This window comes from Pogona vitticeps, chromosome 2 (genome assembly GCF_051106095.1).
Source record: "Pogona vitticeps strain Pit_001003342236 chromosome 2, PviZW2.1, whole genome shotgun sequence".
Taxonomy (NCBI): Eukaryota; Metazoa; Chordata; class Lepidosauria; order Squamata; family Agamidae; genus Pogona; species Pogona vitticeps.
This window is the reverse complement of record NC_135784.1, coordinates 107,788,095-107,805,381: the sequence shown is the minus strand read 5'-3', so window position 1 is coordinate 107,805,381 and position 17,287 is coordinate 107,788,095. Positions and strand designations below refer to the sequence as shown.

General features: G+C 40.4%; 1 protein-coding gene and 1 long non-coding RNA gene across 2 annotated transcripts; one reads left to right on the top strand and one right to left on the bottom strand.

Moving 5' to 3' along the window:
• Window positions 1-6,350: 6,350 nt before the first annotated feature.
• LOC140704502 (uncharacterized) lies at window positions 6,351-15,274 on the bottom strand. Its single transcript, XR_013541901.1, has 3 exons — window positions 15,141-15,274; window positions 7,119-7,183; window positions 6,351-6,486 (listed from the first exon to the last, which is right to left on the bottom strand). It is a non-coding gene; the product is annotated as an uncharacterized LOC140704502 (long non-coding RNA).
• GRXCR2 (glutaredoxin and cysteine rich domain containing 2) lies at window positions 7,646-14,494 on the top strand. The gene is made up of 3 exons (XM_072990213.2): window positions 7,646-8,735; window positions 10,640-10,867; window positions 14,174-14,494. The coding sequence occupies exons 1-3, from the start codon at window positions 8,394-8,396 to the stop codon at window positions 14,351-14,353; spliced, it is 750 nt and encodes a 249-aa protein (XP_072846314.2). The 5' UTR covers window positions 7,646-8,393; the 3' UTR covers window positions 14,354-14,494.
• Window positions 15,275-17,287: the final 2,013 nt, after the last annotated feature.

Sequence of the window (17,287 nt, the reverse complement as noted above, 5' to 3'; positions counted from 1 at the left end):
ACTTCTGTGAAACATTTTTTGAAACATTAAAAATCTCTGAGTTAGACTCCTTCCCTTGAATCAATAGAATTTATGTGAGTTCTGACTCACAGATGAATCAATGGGTTGGGACTAGCAATTGGATTTAGGCCTTGAGGTTTTGGGGAAGGGGTTGCTTAAATTCTTAACTGCTGGCTATGTGTAATGTCTGATAGCAGCCAACAGGTGACCTGAAGATAAAGAGATTTCTTTTTCTGCAAAAAAGAAAACTTGATAATTAAAAGACTTTTATTAACATACTGGTATTGATTTTATTTACCATTTTCAATATAACACTTGTTTAATTTTTTTTAAAAAATTGTATATTTACTGCTTATAGCTTTTAAATATCATCTTTTTAATTATTTAAGCTGCCTTGGGTCCTTTTAAGGAGAAAGGTGGAATAACAATAAATAAAACTAATAAACAAACATATGGAACGTGGTTCTATCTTATAGTTTTCTATTTTTTCTTATAACTGTGTGTGTGTCTCTATAATACAAGAAATGTCCACATTTTAGTAGGAATCATCTCCCCCAAGAGTATATTACAACAACATGCCATCAAGTCAGTCCCAACTTGCCAAGGTTTTCTAGGCATAAGGTCCTCAGTAAATGTAGCATACTAGTCTCTTCTTTTGAGGGGTATTATGGGACTGTGCAGCTTGCCCAAGGCTATACAGGCTGATCTTCTCTTGGGAAGCACAGTGCAGAATTGAAGCCCCACCCCTTGACTCTGCAGCCAGAGGTCTAACTCACTGAGCTATCCACCAACTCTGCAGAATCTTTACCCCTGTACATTTATTTGTTTCCCTATAAAAACTGAGGTTTGAAGTCGGAGATGGTGCCGACTGGTCCTATGCTCAAAGTGCCATTGGCAGAAAAGCCCATGCTCTTACACTGCAGAAGGCATGAGTCAATTCTATAGACTCAGTTAGATGCTCCTGGGCAAACATAATGAGGGCATGGGAGATGTTTCTTTATTTATACATTCAGAAACATATATCCTGCTCTTCTAGTGTTTACACTGCACTCAGATACACCCTCCTTCCATGTATTGATTTATACATTGAAATAACTGAGTCCACAGGGTTTTTCACACATACTTTGCCCATACATACCTCAGGGCTTGGTTTGTCATTATACAGAATATGGCAATTGCCTCCAGCAATAGATGCCAGCGGCTGCAGTTCTTCTAGCTGTTCTTCCTAAGCTCTCTGGCCATTCTACTCTTTTGAAAGACAGTGCTGCCTATGCCACAAAATTAGTCTTCAGTCCTCCCTCACCTCTGCTGTGTTGGAAGACCACTGGCAGTGTTGGTTTACATGTTCCTGCCAGACTGTCCAACTCCTGTACATTGAATGGAGAGGGGCCGCTGTTGTGTCCTTTGTCACAGGCAGCCAGAAATGTACCAGTTTCAGTATTTACTGAGGAAGTATTTCTTATGACTGTTTACACATATAGGAAGGGGTTCAGAAACTTCAGCAGACCCAGGATGTTGTAGCTAGGTTCCTGACCAGACACCCTGGTCACAGGGAGACTAGGAATTCTTTGTTATAGCAGTTTCACTGGCTACTGCTGTGTTTCCAGGTATAGTTCAAAGTGTTGGTTTGTGGTACAATTCTGGAAATTACTTAGGTCCATGTGACCTGAAGAACTGTATCTCCCCACATGATCATCCCTGGGTTTTAAGATCTTCTGGAAGCTTTTCTCTCAGTCCCACTGAACTCTCAGGCATGCTTGGTGTGGACACAAGAGAGGACCTTTTCTATGGCTGCTCCAAAGTTGTGGGACCTCCCCAGGAGACACAAGGAAAGGCCTCTCTTTTTCAGCAGGTTTTTAATAAGTAAACTGCTGCTAAGAAGGGTTGAATAAAGGAATATAAAATAAACAGTATTTGTGGATAATGTATTCTCAAAGGCTTTCACAGCCGGGATCTGATGGTTGTTGTAGGTTTTTTGGGCTGTCTGGCTATGTTCTTCAGGTTTTTTTCTTCCTAACATTTCACCAGTCTCTGTGGCCAGCATCTTCAGAGGAGAGGAGTCAGAAGTTTGAAAGGCCTCAAGAAGAGGGAGTGCAGAACGCTTGTACCAAGAAGCTTATCCTCTTTCCCACAGCTAAACATAAACACAAACATACTATTTGTGTTGCCATTCAAGCTTGGCTGATAGGAAACAAAAGATGCTACTTACCTATATCTTCAAATTTCTAAGTTCAGGGAAGGAGGACTGAGTTGTACTGATCTAAAGGAGACATCATTGGAAACACTTGGCCTTTATAACTAGGGTGTATTTTTTCCTAGCTGAAAATATGAAGCCAGGGATAACACAGCACCTTGGATTACATCTACACTTGTGTCTTCCCCACCCTGTGATACGTCCACAAAAGTAACTTGAAAGACCATATGAGGAACATTGTGGCCTGAAAGGTTATCACTTGAAAAGCCTAGTGTTCTTCCTTGTCCATTTATACATCATGCATGAGGCAGTCAGCAAACTGCCACCTTGATCAGTATCTGGATGTGCTTGTGAAGAAATGCCTAAGAGAAGGTACACCCCAAATGCTGGGGGGACTTCAACTGAAGAGAAATAGCACTGGATATGGTGGAATAAACAATTGTATTTCATTTCCAAAAGACTGATGCAAGCTGTCAGATCGTCTCAGTTGCTGCTGGGCAATACAATATCAACTTCTGAATATTAATTCCTTTTCTTCAAAATTAGGGATAGGACAGAAGTTTCTTTCCATTTTTTATTTAAAAAAATTCATATTCGGAAGGGAAGATCTTGAGAGTTTAAATAACTGAATATAGGAAAAGCAAGAATTAATAGATTCAGGGCTTGGAGTGCTGAAGCTTTGAAAGTATGGGTTTTGAATCCCTGTGTATTCAACTGTGATGATGCTGAATTAGATTTGCCACTTTTTTCTGAGAGGTTTCTCATGTGTAACACATGCACAGCTAACAGATGCGACATCATCTTCTTCCTGCTGAGAGTGGATGTACCTATTGATTTTTGCCAATATAGATGGGTGAAAATTTCATCACAGATCATTTTTGAAGATTTTATCAAAATTCTCAATTCACACATTTGAGACTAAAAGTGATTGGGAGGTTAATAAATTCAGATGCAAGAGCAAGTAAAAGAGGCCCATTTTCCCAGCCCTATGCAAAGCAGAACATATGTTGTTTTGAACAATTAACAACATACTGTACAATGTCTGGGCACACTAAAGGAGTACAGTTTTTTTCTAGTCTGCTTTTAATCTCAGATATGAGTGATAGCATCGTTTAGCCTTATATATCACTTGACGGTTGAAATTCTGTTGTGCAGAATAACTGTTTGAGGCAAATTGTTGTAAGTTAAAAAAAAAATCTGTGCAGACCTTACCTGTTGCACAGTGTGAATCCTGTGACTCAATATGCACCATATAAGATCTACAAAGAGTTCTTAATGTATAACAATTTGTGAGGACAAGAGCCAGAGTGAGTCGACCCCTCACGAATATAGCATAGGACAGGAGAGCAAAACCGCTGAGAGAGAAAAGGAAGGAGAAATTAAAGGAACAAAAGAACCAGCAGCAGAGACCCACGAGGAGAAAGAGGGAAGAGACAGCCACGCGGGAGTACTAGAAAGGTACTAGAAAGGTCTCGAGGAGAGAGAGAAGTCACAAGGGAAAGGCTGTTAAGACAGTTAGAGACTGAGGCAAGGGAGAAGGGTAGGATAGGTCAGGACAGGGAGTGAGTGAACATTTTCTTGACAACCGAGATAGGAGAAACCTCTACCAAGACGGAGAAAGTGATTGTGTACCCAGAATAGGAGACAAAAGATTTAGGGAAAACAGGACATGTTTTCTCAGTACCACGAAAGAGAGTAGAGGATCCAGGAGAGGGGACGTCCTCTAAAACAAGTTACCACCTGATTATTTGGGGATTGACTTCTATTGAATGGACCGTCGTAGTTTATCCCAGGATTTCCGGTCTGGAGGGACCAACACACATGGTAGACCCGAAGATGGTGACAGAGGAACTGGTAGGGGTAGAGTGGGCTCGTCACCCGTACTGTGGGACACTGTGTGTGTGGCACAATCAGCGTTTGAAAGAAACAACCCAAACCGAATAAGAGGGGAAAAAAACTGTTGTTAAAAGATGTTGATGAGACTTCTTTGTTATGGTTATGGGAGGAATCCCCTCCACAGTTATCTATTTGTTGTTCAAGTGAAGTAAACGGAAAAGACTCCGTTGATGTCAATAATAAAAATTCTTTTATTCAAAACTCTGCTTCATCGTTTTTGACCCAAGGAGAGGAACAGCCAGATATGAACCCAGAACTTACTCAAACAATTCACTTCCAAACATTATGCCATATATGTAGTAGCCCAACAGAATTTCAGCCATTGTATCCATTATTAATCAACTTTGGCATATGAGCAGCAGGGGGGTGGCCACAGGTACTTAGAACATCTGGAGAGAACATTGCTATGCCAATTGAACCATTATAGCTGCTGTGACGTTCCACTGAGTGTTCCCAGTTTGTTTCCTCCCAAACCAAGGTTCACTCTCTGGATACATTTCGTCTTTCTTCTGCTGCCACCACGGTGAATATCTCTCACCCACACTGCACCATATATGCATCAGACACGTGCTGCCAATATTACTTGTTTATTTATCTTTTGGTATTTAAATCACAGATGTTATTTTATCATTATGTAGGATCGCTCATTAAAACTTCTTATATTTGATTACACGTTTGCTTATTCAGGTGTTGCATTTATTTATTCACATTAATAATCTCTGACTATCTCTTTATCTTGACAATTCAATTTACTGTATCTCTTTCACAACTCTCCTTCTCATTCTCTCTCCACTCTCCAACTTTTCTATTTTCCTCTCTAACTCTCCATCAACTCCTCTCTTTCTTCTCAAACTGTCTCCCTCTGTTTAACTGTCTAATTGACTCCGCCCCTCCTGTCTTCTCATAGGCTCCTGCACTTGAGCTTCAGCTATGACAGACAGGAGTTCCGCCACAGCTGTCAATATTGGAGCTTGCTGTGCATCTTCTCATAATTTTCCTACATCGTTCCTACAGATATAAACCAGACACATGAAAATAAGATGAGTAAATACACTGCCCGTCTGAGTTGTGCTACTTCTAATAATAAGTGGAACTGACCAGGAAGCCTAGAGGACAGATGTGCAGATGGATTGATTTTGTACATTGCTTTTGTATTTTGTTCTTCCCAAGTATGGTAACTACTTCTAGGGAGCCAATACAGCAAAATATTATTTAAAACCTCAGTGATGAGCATTGGGAAAGCAGCTATCATGTTCTCAAGACTCACAAAGAGAGTATGGCTGAATAAGAGGTTGATGGCATATACCAAGATCCAGGTCTATAGAGCCTGTGTCCTGAGCACACTCCTGTACTGCAGTGAGTCCTGGACCCTTTGTGCATGGCAGGAGAGGAAGCCGAACACGTCCCACATGCGTTGTCTCCTACGGATTTTTGGTATTACCTGGCAGGACAAAGTTACAAATAGAGTAGTCCTAGAATAAGCTGGAATTTTCAGCACGTATACATTACTGAAGCAGCAATGTCTACATTGGCTTGGGCATGTTGTGAGAATGGCTGATGGTCAGATTCCAAAAGATCTCCTGTATGGAGAATTAGTGCAGGGAAATCGCCCCAGAGGGAGACCACAGCTGCGATACAAGGATATCTGAAAGCTGGATCTGACAGCCTTAGGAATGGACCTCAACAGATGGGAAACCTTGACATCTGAGCATTCAGCCTGGAGGCAGGCGGTGCATTATGGCCTCTTTCATTTTGAAGAGAAACTGGTTCAGCAGGCTGAGGCAAAGAGGCAACCCTGAAACCAGCAAAATCAGGGAGCTGGACAGGGGACAGATTGTTTTTGTCTTCAGTGTGGAAGAGATTGCCACTCTCGAATTGGCCTTTTCAGCCACACTAGATACTGTTCCAAGTCCTCCATACAGAGCACGTTACCATAGTCTCTCGAGAATGAAGGATGCCTTAGATGAGCACATATATGCAGTCGAAAGAACAGAACAAAAGAATAGAACTGAGCCTGCATGGTCAGGTCTGGGTGGTGTATTTATATGGCCATTAAAGCTATTGTGCCAGTTGCACCCATTCCTGGAAACAACTGACTTGACCATGGTGGCACATGCTTTAGTTACATCCAGAACAGATTGTTAGAAGAGGCTCTAAACCAGTCCAATCTGAGAAGATATATACACACACACACACACAGACACACAGACACACAGACACACACACACACACACTTAAGAGATAGAGATCTCTTAAGTAATCACTTTAACATTAATTTTATTTATAAAGTATTAAAATACTCTGACGTGTGGTGGTTTTTGCCTTGCCCGGGGCCTGGGTAGTTATCATCACGTGCTTTCTTCCAAGTTATCTGAAACTTCCTCTGGCTGCTCAGACTAAGGAGTGAAGACAGATAGAATCAGGAACCTTTCTAGCTCCTGTATCATTCGATCCTTTCTGAACTGGTAGTTGCAATACCACCCTTTGGCCAGTGGCAGTGAGGGTGCTGCAGCCTACCAAAAGGTAAAGCAGCAGTTCCATTTCGTAATGAGCTACAATGGTAGTGGAGGGAGTAACCTTTCAGCGTTAGTCAGCACTTTGAGATTCCTAGCAGTTGCTGTAGCAGCAGGAGTTACTGCTGCTAAAGTAAATTACAGGAGTGGAAGATTCAAATTACACAATATGCATGGGAAGAACAGCACTACTCACTTTAATGTAGCTGAGAGACTGAATGCTTTAAGTTAGTGAATGAGAGACTAAAAATATACATTTTCATCAGAGCCGTCACCTCAGAAAGGCCAAGTACTACTGACTGCATTAATAGAAACACATGATTTTCCAAATGAATGACTTGTCAGCATTAGTCAAGAGATTCTGGGTGAGACCAATAAGAAGATTTCTGTTCATGCAGTGAGAATCCTTACCTTATACTCTCCCCGCCCTACCATATGCTCTGAAAGATATTAAAAACCATTGGAAGCATATTTTGAGGGTGTACATGGGATGGGAAGGGAATTATTTTCCTTACTGGTCCACTGACCAAAGCTTTTCCATCATCAGGAACATTCAATGAGATATCACCATCTTCTATTTCTATGAAATAATCCAAAAATATAATTCATTGAAATTCAATAATATTTGTTTCAATTAGTTAGTTCACTGCGAAATCAGCTCTCAAAAGTTTCAGACATTGTACTTTTAAGTTATAAGTGCATGAAGAAGTGGGACTCCCCTATTTCCTGAGGAAATTTATTAGGAACTTTATTCAGGAGAAATTAAATATTATGCAGAACAAGTTTAATAACAGAGAAAAGAAAACTGGTAAGCATTTCCCCATGATATTTGGGGCTGTTCAGCTTGGGAAAATTATGTGTGAAGGAGAAGTGAAAAAAAATGGATCACTTTATTCCTCTTAAATGATACCGGGATTATCCATGTAAACTGGATGGGGGGAAATTCAGGACAGGCAAAACGAAGTGCATACTGATAATCTGTGGAATTGGCTACCACATAATGATAGGTGGCACTTGGAATGACTTCAAAGGCCAAATTCATGGAGAACTCCACTGCGAGTGGTTCCACAGTTATTCCAGTATGAGCAATGATGTGTCTCTCTCTATTCATTGCTGTGGGACATGAGTGGGATGGGAAGTCAATTATACTCATGTCCTCTTTTCAGGCTTCCCATAAGCAAGTGGTTGGTTGCTATGTGAACAGCGTATGGGACCGGTGGCCCTTGACTCAGATCCAGCATCATTCTTTTTATGTGGTTAATTATGTACATCCAGGGTCAACATGTTGTATAATTTACAAATGGGAAGCAGCAGCCCTATATATTGTCACATCCTGTGGATGTTTATTGAAAAGGCTGATTCCACTCTGTTCCATACTCTACCACTTGATCTTTTAATTTGTTTAAGATGAAACGATATAACCTAGCTGCTCAGTAACAACTACATGTTTGGAATTGTTCCTGTCACTATGAAACATTTACTAATCTGTAGCCACATTTCCTTTTCCTCTAGCTACAAATTACTTTTAAATATTGCCCTTAAATCAAACACAATGTAAATCAACATAGAGCACATTTCTCCTGAACACTTCATCACAGCAGTTGTGTTTCTTCGTGTGAGGTTGCATCAATGTTTAATATCAAGGTGTCCTCTTAAACTGTAATGTGAGAAGGACCAACAGAGCATGTGAATTATGCATTGCCCAGCTTATTGTGAGTCCTTTATTGCATGACCAAAGCTGTCTTTGCTGAACTAGTTTCTGAGAAGCACTGCAAAAAAACTCTAAATCTATGGACGAACTTCAGAAGAAATTGAGCCAGATGCATGATGCAAGATCCCGAAAAGTTAGATTCAAAATATCCTCAGCATACAGTGGTCGGGTTTTAAAGCAGGTCTATGAAGATGGGCAGGAACTTGAAATCCCTCAAGTAGAATATCCTCACAGTTTTCGGCACTGGAACTTTGAATCCAGAGACAATTTCTTTGGGATTGATGAAGCTGCAGAATCCAGATTTTGCCCGCCAGCTAAACTGAATGCACAGAGGATAAGCGTGTTCAGAGAGGGGAACAAATACACTCTCACAAGTAGTCCTTCCCTCCTAAATGAGGAGCCACCGGTGGACAACTGCATGGTAAGTAATGCTTCTTCTTGGCTTTGATGACTCAATAAATTCAAATACCATTTTAAAAAAGTGAATGTCCCTTTTTTTGGGCAGCAGGGGAGGTCCCGTTGGCTATCTGTAATCTCTTGTTTAGATCAGATTTGCTAGGCAGCTTAATAGAAATATATCCTAATAGACTACAATACAAACAACCTCCAAGCAGCCTTGTAGGAACAATCCTGAGAACAAAATGAGAATATATTATTTTAGGGGAAAGGGCTGTAGTTCTGAAAGACAGTTAGTTCCAAAGGCAATAGAGCAGGTGACGGGAAACTAAAGGTACATACAGATTTGAGAGAGGGATTTCTCATGGGGTTTTCTGGGGCTTTGGAACTGCCTACCTATGAAGGGTGAGCTGGCTCCCTCCCTATTGCCTGGCAGGCTGCTAAGGATGGGGCTGGTTACAAGCTGCATATTGTACTTTTCTTAAAGGTAAAGTTTCCCCTTGACAATTTTTGTCCAGTCGTGTCCGACTCTAGGGGGCAGCGCTCATCCCGCTCTTCAAGCCATAGAGCCAGCGTTTGTTCGAAGACAATCTTTCCGTGGTCACATGGCCAGTGTGATTTAGACACGGAACGCTGTTTACCTTCCCACCGAGGTGGTCCCTATTTATCTACTCACATTTGCATGCTTTCGAGCCGCTAGGTTGGCGGGAGCTGGGACAGGCGACGGGTGCTCATTCTGTCGCGTGGATTCGAACTTACGACTGCTGGTCTTCTGACCCTGCAGCACAGGCTTCTGCGGTTTAGCCCACAGCGCCACCATATTGTACTTTTTTACATTGCATATTGTACTTTTCTTACAGATGTGTTTTTATATTTTATTGACTAGGCCCCAAATGTTCCCCTTTTTTCAGAGTTCATCATGTTTTGTGTGTTTAATATATTCATCTTTTATTTTATGTTCCTGTGAGCTGCCTTGTGCACCATTTTTGCTGTACCAATTAATTCAGGTTCAGTAACCCTGCATCTGCCATGTACTCTTCAGGTCACAAAGAACCTGGATGCCATTAATATGGTGGGCCACTAGTAGCTTCATAAACTCCCCATATGCAGGTGGCAACATTACCTGGACAGTCACAAGACAGATACAAGGAAACATCTACTGAGTCTAATGGTGGCATCTTCAACTTGCTGACTTTGTTTTTGTTTCACAAAGACCACATGATACTTCAAAACTAGGCTTGTGGGAGCTATGTCATTTTGGCTGTGTTCCTATGAACTGAAGCATTCGAGGAAAGGTTACCAACTCAGTAGAGAAATATAAGTGATTATAGTCTTTGGTTTCATTCCTCTTCACCATTCCCTCTCTTTCCAAGCTCAGTGGTTCCTTGCTATGGGAAGCAGCAGCAGCTATGGTTGCTAGCTGTCAGAATCACCAAAGGCTCTATGGCTGAAATAGTGTTTTTCACACTAAGTAACCCAGGTTTAGTTGGAATTTCTTTTCAGATATGTAGAGCAGGGTTCATGCAATGGAGAGACAAAGGTGCTTATCATTACAGAGAGAGAGAGAGTAACAAGTACAAGAATTTTCCCAGTCACTTCACATAGTAATTTCTTTTTTACTACTTGAATATAGTTTAATAGTTTTACTATGTTAGTTTATTGAGGTTATTTTTTAACTTGCCCTTGGCAATTAAAGGTGGAAGTAGACAAATGAGATGCTATACAATGGTTGAAATCCAGTGGTAAGTCACAACTAGACTAGAGTCAATGAAACTTTATGGAGGAGTTCATTCACCAGATCCCCATTGATTCAATGGGCCTACTCAAGTTGTGATTTACTACTATTGAGTACTGGCTGGTGGTTTTTATAAGACAGTTATTGGTTTTTCTATTATTTTAGATTTAACATGTACCTGCATTCTGTATCAGCAACCTCCTATTTTAGATTTTGGTAAGATTATAATCTACACGAGCAATTTGAAAATTATCAGAACACCGATGACTAAGAAAGAGCTAGTGAGGAAGATCATGCAGAATGAAGGCATTGATGATTACTCCTTCATGTACAATGAAGAAAGAAGAGAAACTAGTAGTGACCAAGGCAACAGGAATGTAAAGGATCCTGAAAATGAGCTTGTGCTCAACCAACAAATGCAGGTAAGAGAGAATCCTTCCTTCTCTGGAGGTTCAAAGCAAGATTCTTCTGAAAGTAGGCAGAACTTTAAATGCCATTCCAACACTGTCCCCGCCAATAAAGAAACAGGCTTGCATTGTTTGTTTGTTTGTTTGTTTGTTTGTTTATTTATTTATTTATTTACAAGATTTTTAAGCCATGACATTAACAGTGGTCTCTGAGTGGCGTACACCAATATTAAAATGTTACAAACATTAAAACCATTAAAAACAGGCAATATTATAATAATAGCTTATATTAAAAACACTCATTAAAACATTAATATTAATAAATCCTTCATTAATATATAGTTCATACATACTGGGAAGTGGAAAGGGATCAATAAAAAATACAGCAGCAATTTCTACAGAAATCCTAGGTAAGCAAAAGTAAACAAGTTTGCAAGCGAAAAGAGTTTTTTTTAAAAAATCTCTCAAATGGCCAGAGAAGGACTTGTGAGCTTCCAGGTCTTACAGAAGGCTGACAGCAGTCAAGTTAATAATAATAATAATAATAATAATAATAATAATAATAATAATAATAATAATAATAATAATAATAATAATAATAATAATAGAAGAAGAAGAAGAAGAAGAAGAAGAAGAAGAAGAAGAAGAAGAAGAAGAAGTCATCAAGTCAATTCTGACATATGGCAACTCCTTCTAGAGTTTTCTAGGTAGATACTACTCAGAACTAGTTTACCATTCTCTTCTTCTAGAGGTGCTTTGGGACTGCACAGCTTGCCCATGGCTATGAAGGCTGGCTTTTCTCCCAGAAAGCACAGTGGGGAACTGAACTTTCAGCTCTGGCTCCACAGTCAGATACTTAAATCACTGAGCTATCCAGCCAGCTATAAGCAGTTCTACTCACACCATTATCTGGAAGTAGAACTTCTACGTTCATACCATCAGAATTAATAACATTATAAATAGCACCTCAGGGTGGACCAACTTGTTATGTTCATTTGCAATAGCTGAGAAATGTTTTCATAAAATCTATAAATATATGGGAGGAACTTACTTTTATACAGGTTTTGCAGCTATGGAAAAACATATACTGCTGAAGAATCTGAGGTGAATGGATACTGAGGCCTTTGTCATATCCTTTCAAACCATGGTATCCCATGTGCAGCTCTGGCAAAATGGCTCATTTTGTACATGCAGATAAGACAACTGTTCCTTCATGGGCATTTCCCAAACATTCATTCTGTCACTTGCCAGACAGAACAAAGCCTTAAAAGGGGCAGGTCCAAAATGCAGATGCTGTTGTTCTCCTTGCCATGTTAAAAGATACACACACTGAGGCTCTTACTCTATTGAGGGTGGACAAGTGACCTCCTTACAGAGATAGGTCCTCTTTGTGAAGGGTACTCAGGTTCAAGTCTCATTAAAGATAAAGACCCACAAAGAGAGAGACCAGGAATCTCAAAATTGCTCATCTACTGTTGTATCAGCAGGCACACATCCCACTTAGTCTTTCCCACTGTGTTAAGTTGTATTGCAATTCTGTCTAAATTTTAAAAATTATTTTTAAGTCTTGCAGCTGTATGAATGAATTAGCACATGTGATTTGATTTAAATCAGTGCCTTCCCTTTGGATGACATGTGATTAGCCCTCGTAGTGCTGTGTACCCAGAATCATTCATGAATGGCTATGTGGAAAGTAGCAGCTTACTGAGATAAAGGAGATGGCTTGTGCTTGTGAGTGGGCTGGGCTTTGATTGTGGCTGTCAGTGGGCTGTGTTACCCATGCACAAATAGTGGATGTGTTTCTTACAGATAAAAAGTAATAACAACTTCAGGAGAGTAAGCCTGGAAAAATCTCTCAATTTTCTCCAGCATGCATTAAACTGACTTCCTACTTACCTCATGTATGTAGGGCGACAGACCAAGGGCTCTGCCATTTACAGCCACAAACCAATTTTAAAAAGAAATCTCTCTCTTGTCCTTATTATGCAACGTGATGTGCCAGTTCATTTGAGGGCTGCTGTGAACTTGTTCTGCCCAAATAACATTGGGCACAATTTCCTAGGCGTGCCTGCTGATAAAGCTGTCTCTTCCAAACAACTTCATATTTTCCAACCTGTTTTCCAACCACTGAAGCCAAAGAGGAACTTGCTCTGAAGATGAAAATAATGTTCAGAATCCTAGATTCTCATTTAGATCCTGTGTGAATTACCAACCTCACAGGGTGACTGCTCTTATTCCTCCCAGAATCCTTTGCCCCAAAGCTGTATCAGCCAGCCTAGATTCACATACCACTTGAAATGGGGTCCCGTCATCTTTTGCATCACCTCCTTGAGTCAATGAACTGTTATAATGTTGTGGGGTTCTTAGAATGACAGAAGAGAATATGAAGGCATTAAAACGGGTTCATTGTTCTACCTGTTAATGTAATGCTCAAGCAACAGAGGACATAAAGTGTTATCACAACTACTGTCTCATATTTTTTTTGCCAGTGAAGAGAGAGTTATGATATTATTACATTGGAAGTTCACAGGAACAGTGAGCTATCAAGAGCTACGCATTAAAATCTACAGCAGTTCCTCTTGGGAGGGCTAAAACTGGCTTTCCTGTCTTGGGATCAAACTGCACAAGATACTCAGTTTACATTTAGGATAGCAAGTTTGTATCCCCCAGCAACAGAATGCCCTCCAAAGCGTATGCCTCAGCAATCAGATTTGCTGCCTTTGGGATGAGGCAGTGCCCCATTACCTCTAAAGGACTGGCCTCCATCTTTCCAAAGGAAACTGCCTTTGTACAACTCTCCTCTGCTTCATATACCATGAAGGAATCAAAAACAATTGAGCAAATATTCTACCCCACCTCTGTCACAGGCTTAAGTCATGGTGGCATGGTAGGCCTTGCTACACATGTGGAGAAATCTCCTGTTTTGATGTTCCACAACCAGCAATGCCTGAACACATTGCCTGAGGCAAAGGCCAAGATAGTAACCACCACTATTTCATATACAGAAGCCAGGTTGCAGATAGTATCATGCACCATGTCTGAGGGCAGCAAGCTACTTCGGGTGTACAAGGCAGACCCAATGGCTCACACAACTCTGTTCTCTGAGAGAGGGAGATGATGAGGGGTTCCCCAGCATTGTCCACCTCACATAGTTGCACTTTTCTTGAACAGAACAATTATACAGAACCCTAAGTTCCTACTTAAGAAGGCTTACAGTGGTGCTCTATCACAGACTTTGTCCTACCAACTGGATTTAGTTTGGGCACAGGCCTTGTGTAAATTGGTTTTCAGGCAATTTCTGATCAGTCTTTTCTGTTTCAGGAAGGAGGTGATGAGAATGGCTGCCCTCAGTGCAAGGGATCAGGCTCTGCACCTTGCTCCGTATGTCATGGAAGCAAGTTTTCGATGCTGGCAAACCGTTTCAAAGAGTCCTACAGAGCTCTGAGATGTCCTGCCTGCAATGAAAATGGCCAGCAACCTTGCCAGACCTGTGTTCAATGACTGCACTCACTATTTGGTTTGTCATGACTTTGACTGCTGGTTTATTTAATGTAAAAAAAAAAATGCTTTGAGTGTTGTATGTCTATATACCTTTCTAGTAACACTGCATACTCAGGGTAGATTTAGAGGGACCATGATCCAGCCAATGAAAGCAAGCCTACTGATTGCAATGGGTGAGTTTGGGCAAAACCCCAGGCACTCCACAATATGTCAAATGGGCTTAATTTTGCTTGGATCATGAGTTTGTATTCATTCATTTTTGTTTTCCTCTTTTAAATTCAATCAGCTTCAATGAGGAAGTATTGAATGTTTATTATGCTACCACCAACAGCACCACAACTGTATGTGTGTATCTGTAATGCACAGTTGCAACATGGACGGAGCGACTTGGGCTTCTTTGACCCAAGAAAGTGTGAACTCATTTGCTCCTGGAGGAGTGTATACCTGCATATGCACCCCCTTCAGCTGACTTTCCCCATTAAAAAAAGGGATATCTCATTGCAATTTATGGTTCTGTTGAAATTTCTGTAACTCTTGGTTTTACTATAGGGCATAAATAAATAAATAAAGTATAGGACAAGAACAACTGTAGGACATAAATTAATTATCTTTGGGCAACTTCCTAGAAGAGCGATGCCCCACAGTCTTTAAATTGTTATGGCAATGGGAAAAAAACTGTACTTCAAGCCATGAAATGAATTGTAAGATGTTGCATGATTATAGTTTTAGTTGCCTAGCAAAACATCCTGTGGTGTTTAACATTCATAGGCATGTTCAATTTACATACCATCTTGCAATTAGTTGCATATTTCTCCCTCCAGTGGTGCATGCCTTTTTCTGCAGATCTGGCTCATTTCAAATTGAATGTTATTCAAGAATGTTGTTTCCTTCTGTTGCATGATTTAGGCAGCATTCCCCAGCTCTAAACATTTACTGGAGAGAAAAGCAAAAGCAAAAATAACAATAAAACAAAATAAAAACATCAGCGCAGTTCACAAAAATAAATTATTGGGAGGGGGTTGAGTTTTATGGCCATATTCAGTCATACTACCTCTGGTGTTAATGAGGAACTTCGGCCTCTCCCAGGATTTAGCTGTTAACAAATTGAGCTTGTGTTCTTTAAAATGAATCCCCAGTTGTAATTTCTAAACCATGAACTCTAATTAGTCTAGATGAAGACGCAGTGCTGAATACTTAGCATGCTACAACTCAGAGCAGCAGAACAGCTACAAATAAAGAGATAAATGGGGGCAGAAGACTTTCTCCCAAAGCTTGTAGATTTAGATTATTGTAACTGTGTGAATGTCAACGCTGGCTTTGTTTGCATATGAGATCCAAGTATCTTGATGAGCTAAGAGATTTCTCAAACATTTTATCTGCTGAAACTGCAAGTGTGGTCAGAGTAATTTATGACCAAATGGGTTCTTTGGGATGAATATCTTAGAGGATTTCTCTGAAACAGCTGTATTAGCAGCTCTAATGTCATCATATTTCTAAGACCTGTGTGGATTCTCTAATATTGAAATTCATCAGTGTAGCATTTTCCATTGATATAAATACTGCTTTGAAGATTGTTTTGTAAAGGTATGACTGCAGTAAGATGGAGTTTTTAGTTCTAAAAAATGTACAGCATAGAAATGGTTTGAAACATAAAGGAAGCATGCTTAGTACATGGCATGGGGACTGCCTTAGAGTTTACCTTTTCAACTACATACAGTAGATCCTAAGACCCCTGCTGTAGTGCATTTTTAAATTGATCTGTGCACATGAGGGTCACTGCTGAATCCGAGACCTACTTCACCTTTTATCCACATGGCTTGTGACTCTGAAAGATAAAAATGCACCTTTGCCAGAAGCAGAGGGGGGAAATGTAAATACATTGTGGATACAGAAACATCATCTTCCCACTAGCAAAAAAAGAGGTGTGTGTATTTTCTCAGGACCAACACCTCATGACCAACAGGGTTCATGAACATAGATACTAGCTGCAGAAACAAAATGAAAGAAACAAAAACCCTCACACTTGAAAAGCACTGCTTCTCTCATACAATTGCCCAATGTCTCCTTCTATAGCCTTGTGGAAGATTCATTTCTGCACAATTAAATCTCTCTGCCAGGGGTGAATCTACTATGAAACTAGTGAAGCTTAAGCTTCATGGCCCCTAATCCTAGATAGGCCCCAGAAGTTACTTTAATCCACATTTCAAAAAAATATATATCGTGGTGATCGGTCATGGACTTATCCCATTGAAGAAGGTGTGTCATTGCTCCCTGCATCCCAAATTCAAATCCTTCACTTGAGTCCTGGACATATCTTGCTTGTGTTGGCCCTGCAGTCATGCTAGCAAGTTGTTCTTTCTCAAGCAGACATGGGAACAACACTTTTAAAGTCTTCTGGAGTGGGTTCTACATTTTACAAGTCATACCAATGTCATTTTTGAAAAGCAACTCACAGGAATGACAATTCCATATCAGGTCCATGTTCTGAACAGATGTTTAGAAAAAAACATGGGAATTGGCTCAAATCTTTCAAGAACAAATCTCTTGCATGGTAACAAGACCCATGTCTTCAGTTGTGAGTTTACTACACTTATCTCTAAAATGGACAACAATGTATATACTATGTAAAGCACCTAACCATTGTTGGGGAGGGGTGCAGAACCCTCTCCTACCACCTACTCTCCCCTTTTCAGTTATTATCCCCAAGGCACTTTCTCCCTAGTTGGGATTACTTCTGGAACGAGATGTTCCAGTCACTGAAAACACACATCTATAGGCCAAGATCTCAGGAAGAGACAGCGAGGACAAGACTGCTACACTTTTCTTCTACTAGAGCTGAACTAATAAGACTCAGGGTGAGTAGGAACAGCAACTTGTTCAATGCACAGAACATGGTGATAAAGGCTATGGGGTTCATTCCAATTGATTACGAGC

What these genes read in the sequence shown, in the direction of transcription:
- GRXCR2 (XM_072990213.2), top strand. Translation starts at nt 8,394, where the DNA reads ATGGACGAACTTCAGAAGAAATTGAGCCAGATGCATGATGCAAGATCC. An exon ending in CACCGGTGGACAACTGCATG is followed by an intron (nt 8,736 to 10,639) that starts GTAAGTAATGCT and finishes ATTCTGTATCAG; the next exon opens with CAACCTCCTATTTTAGATTT. An exon ending in TGCTCAACCAACAAATGCAG is followed by an intron (nt 10,868 to 14,173) that starts GTAAGAGAGAAT and finishes TTTCTGTTTCAG; the next exon opens with GAAGGAGGTGATGAGAATGG.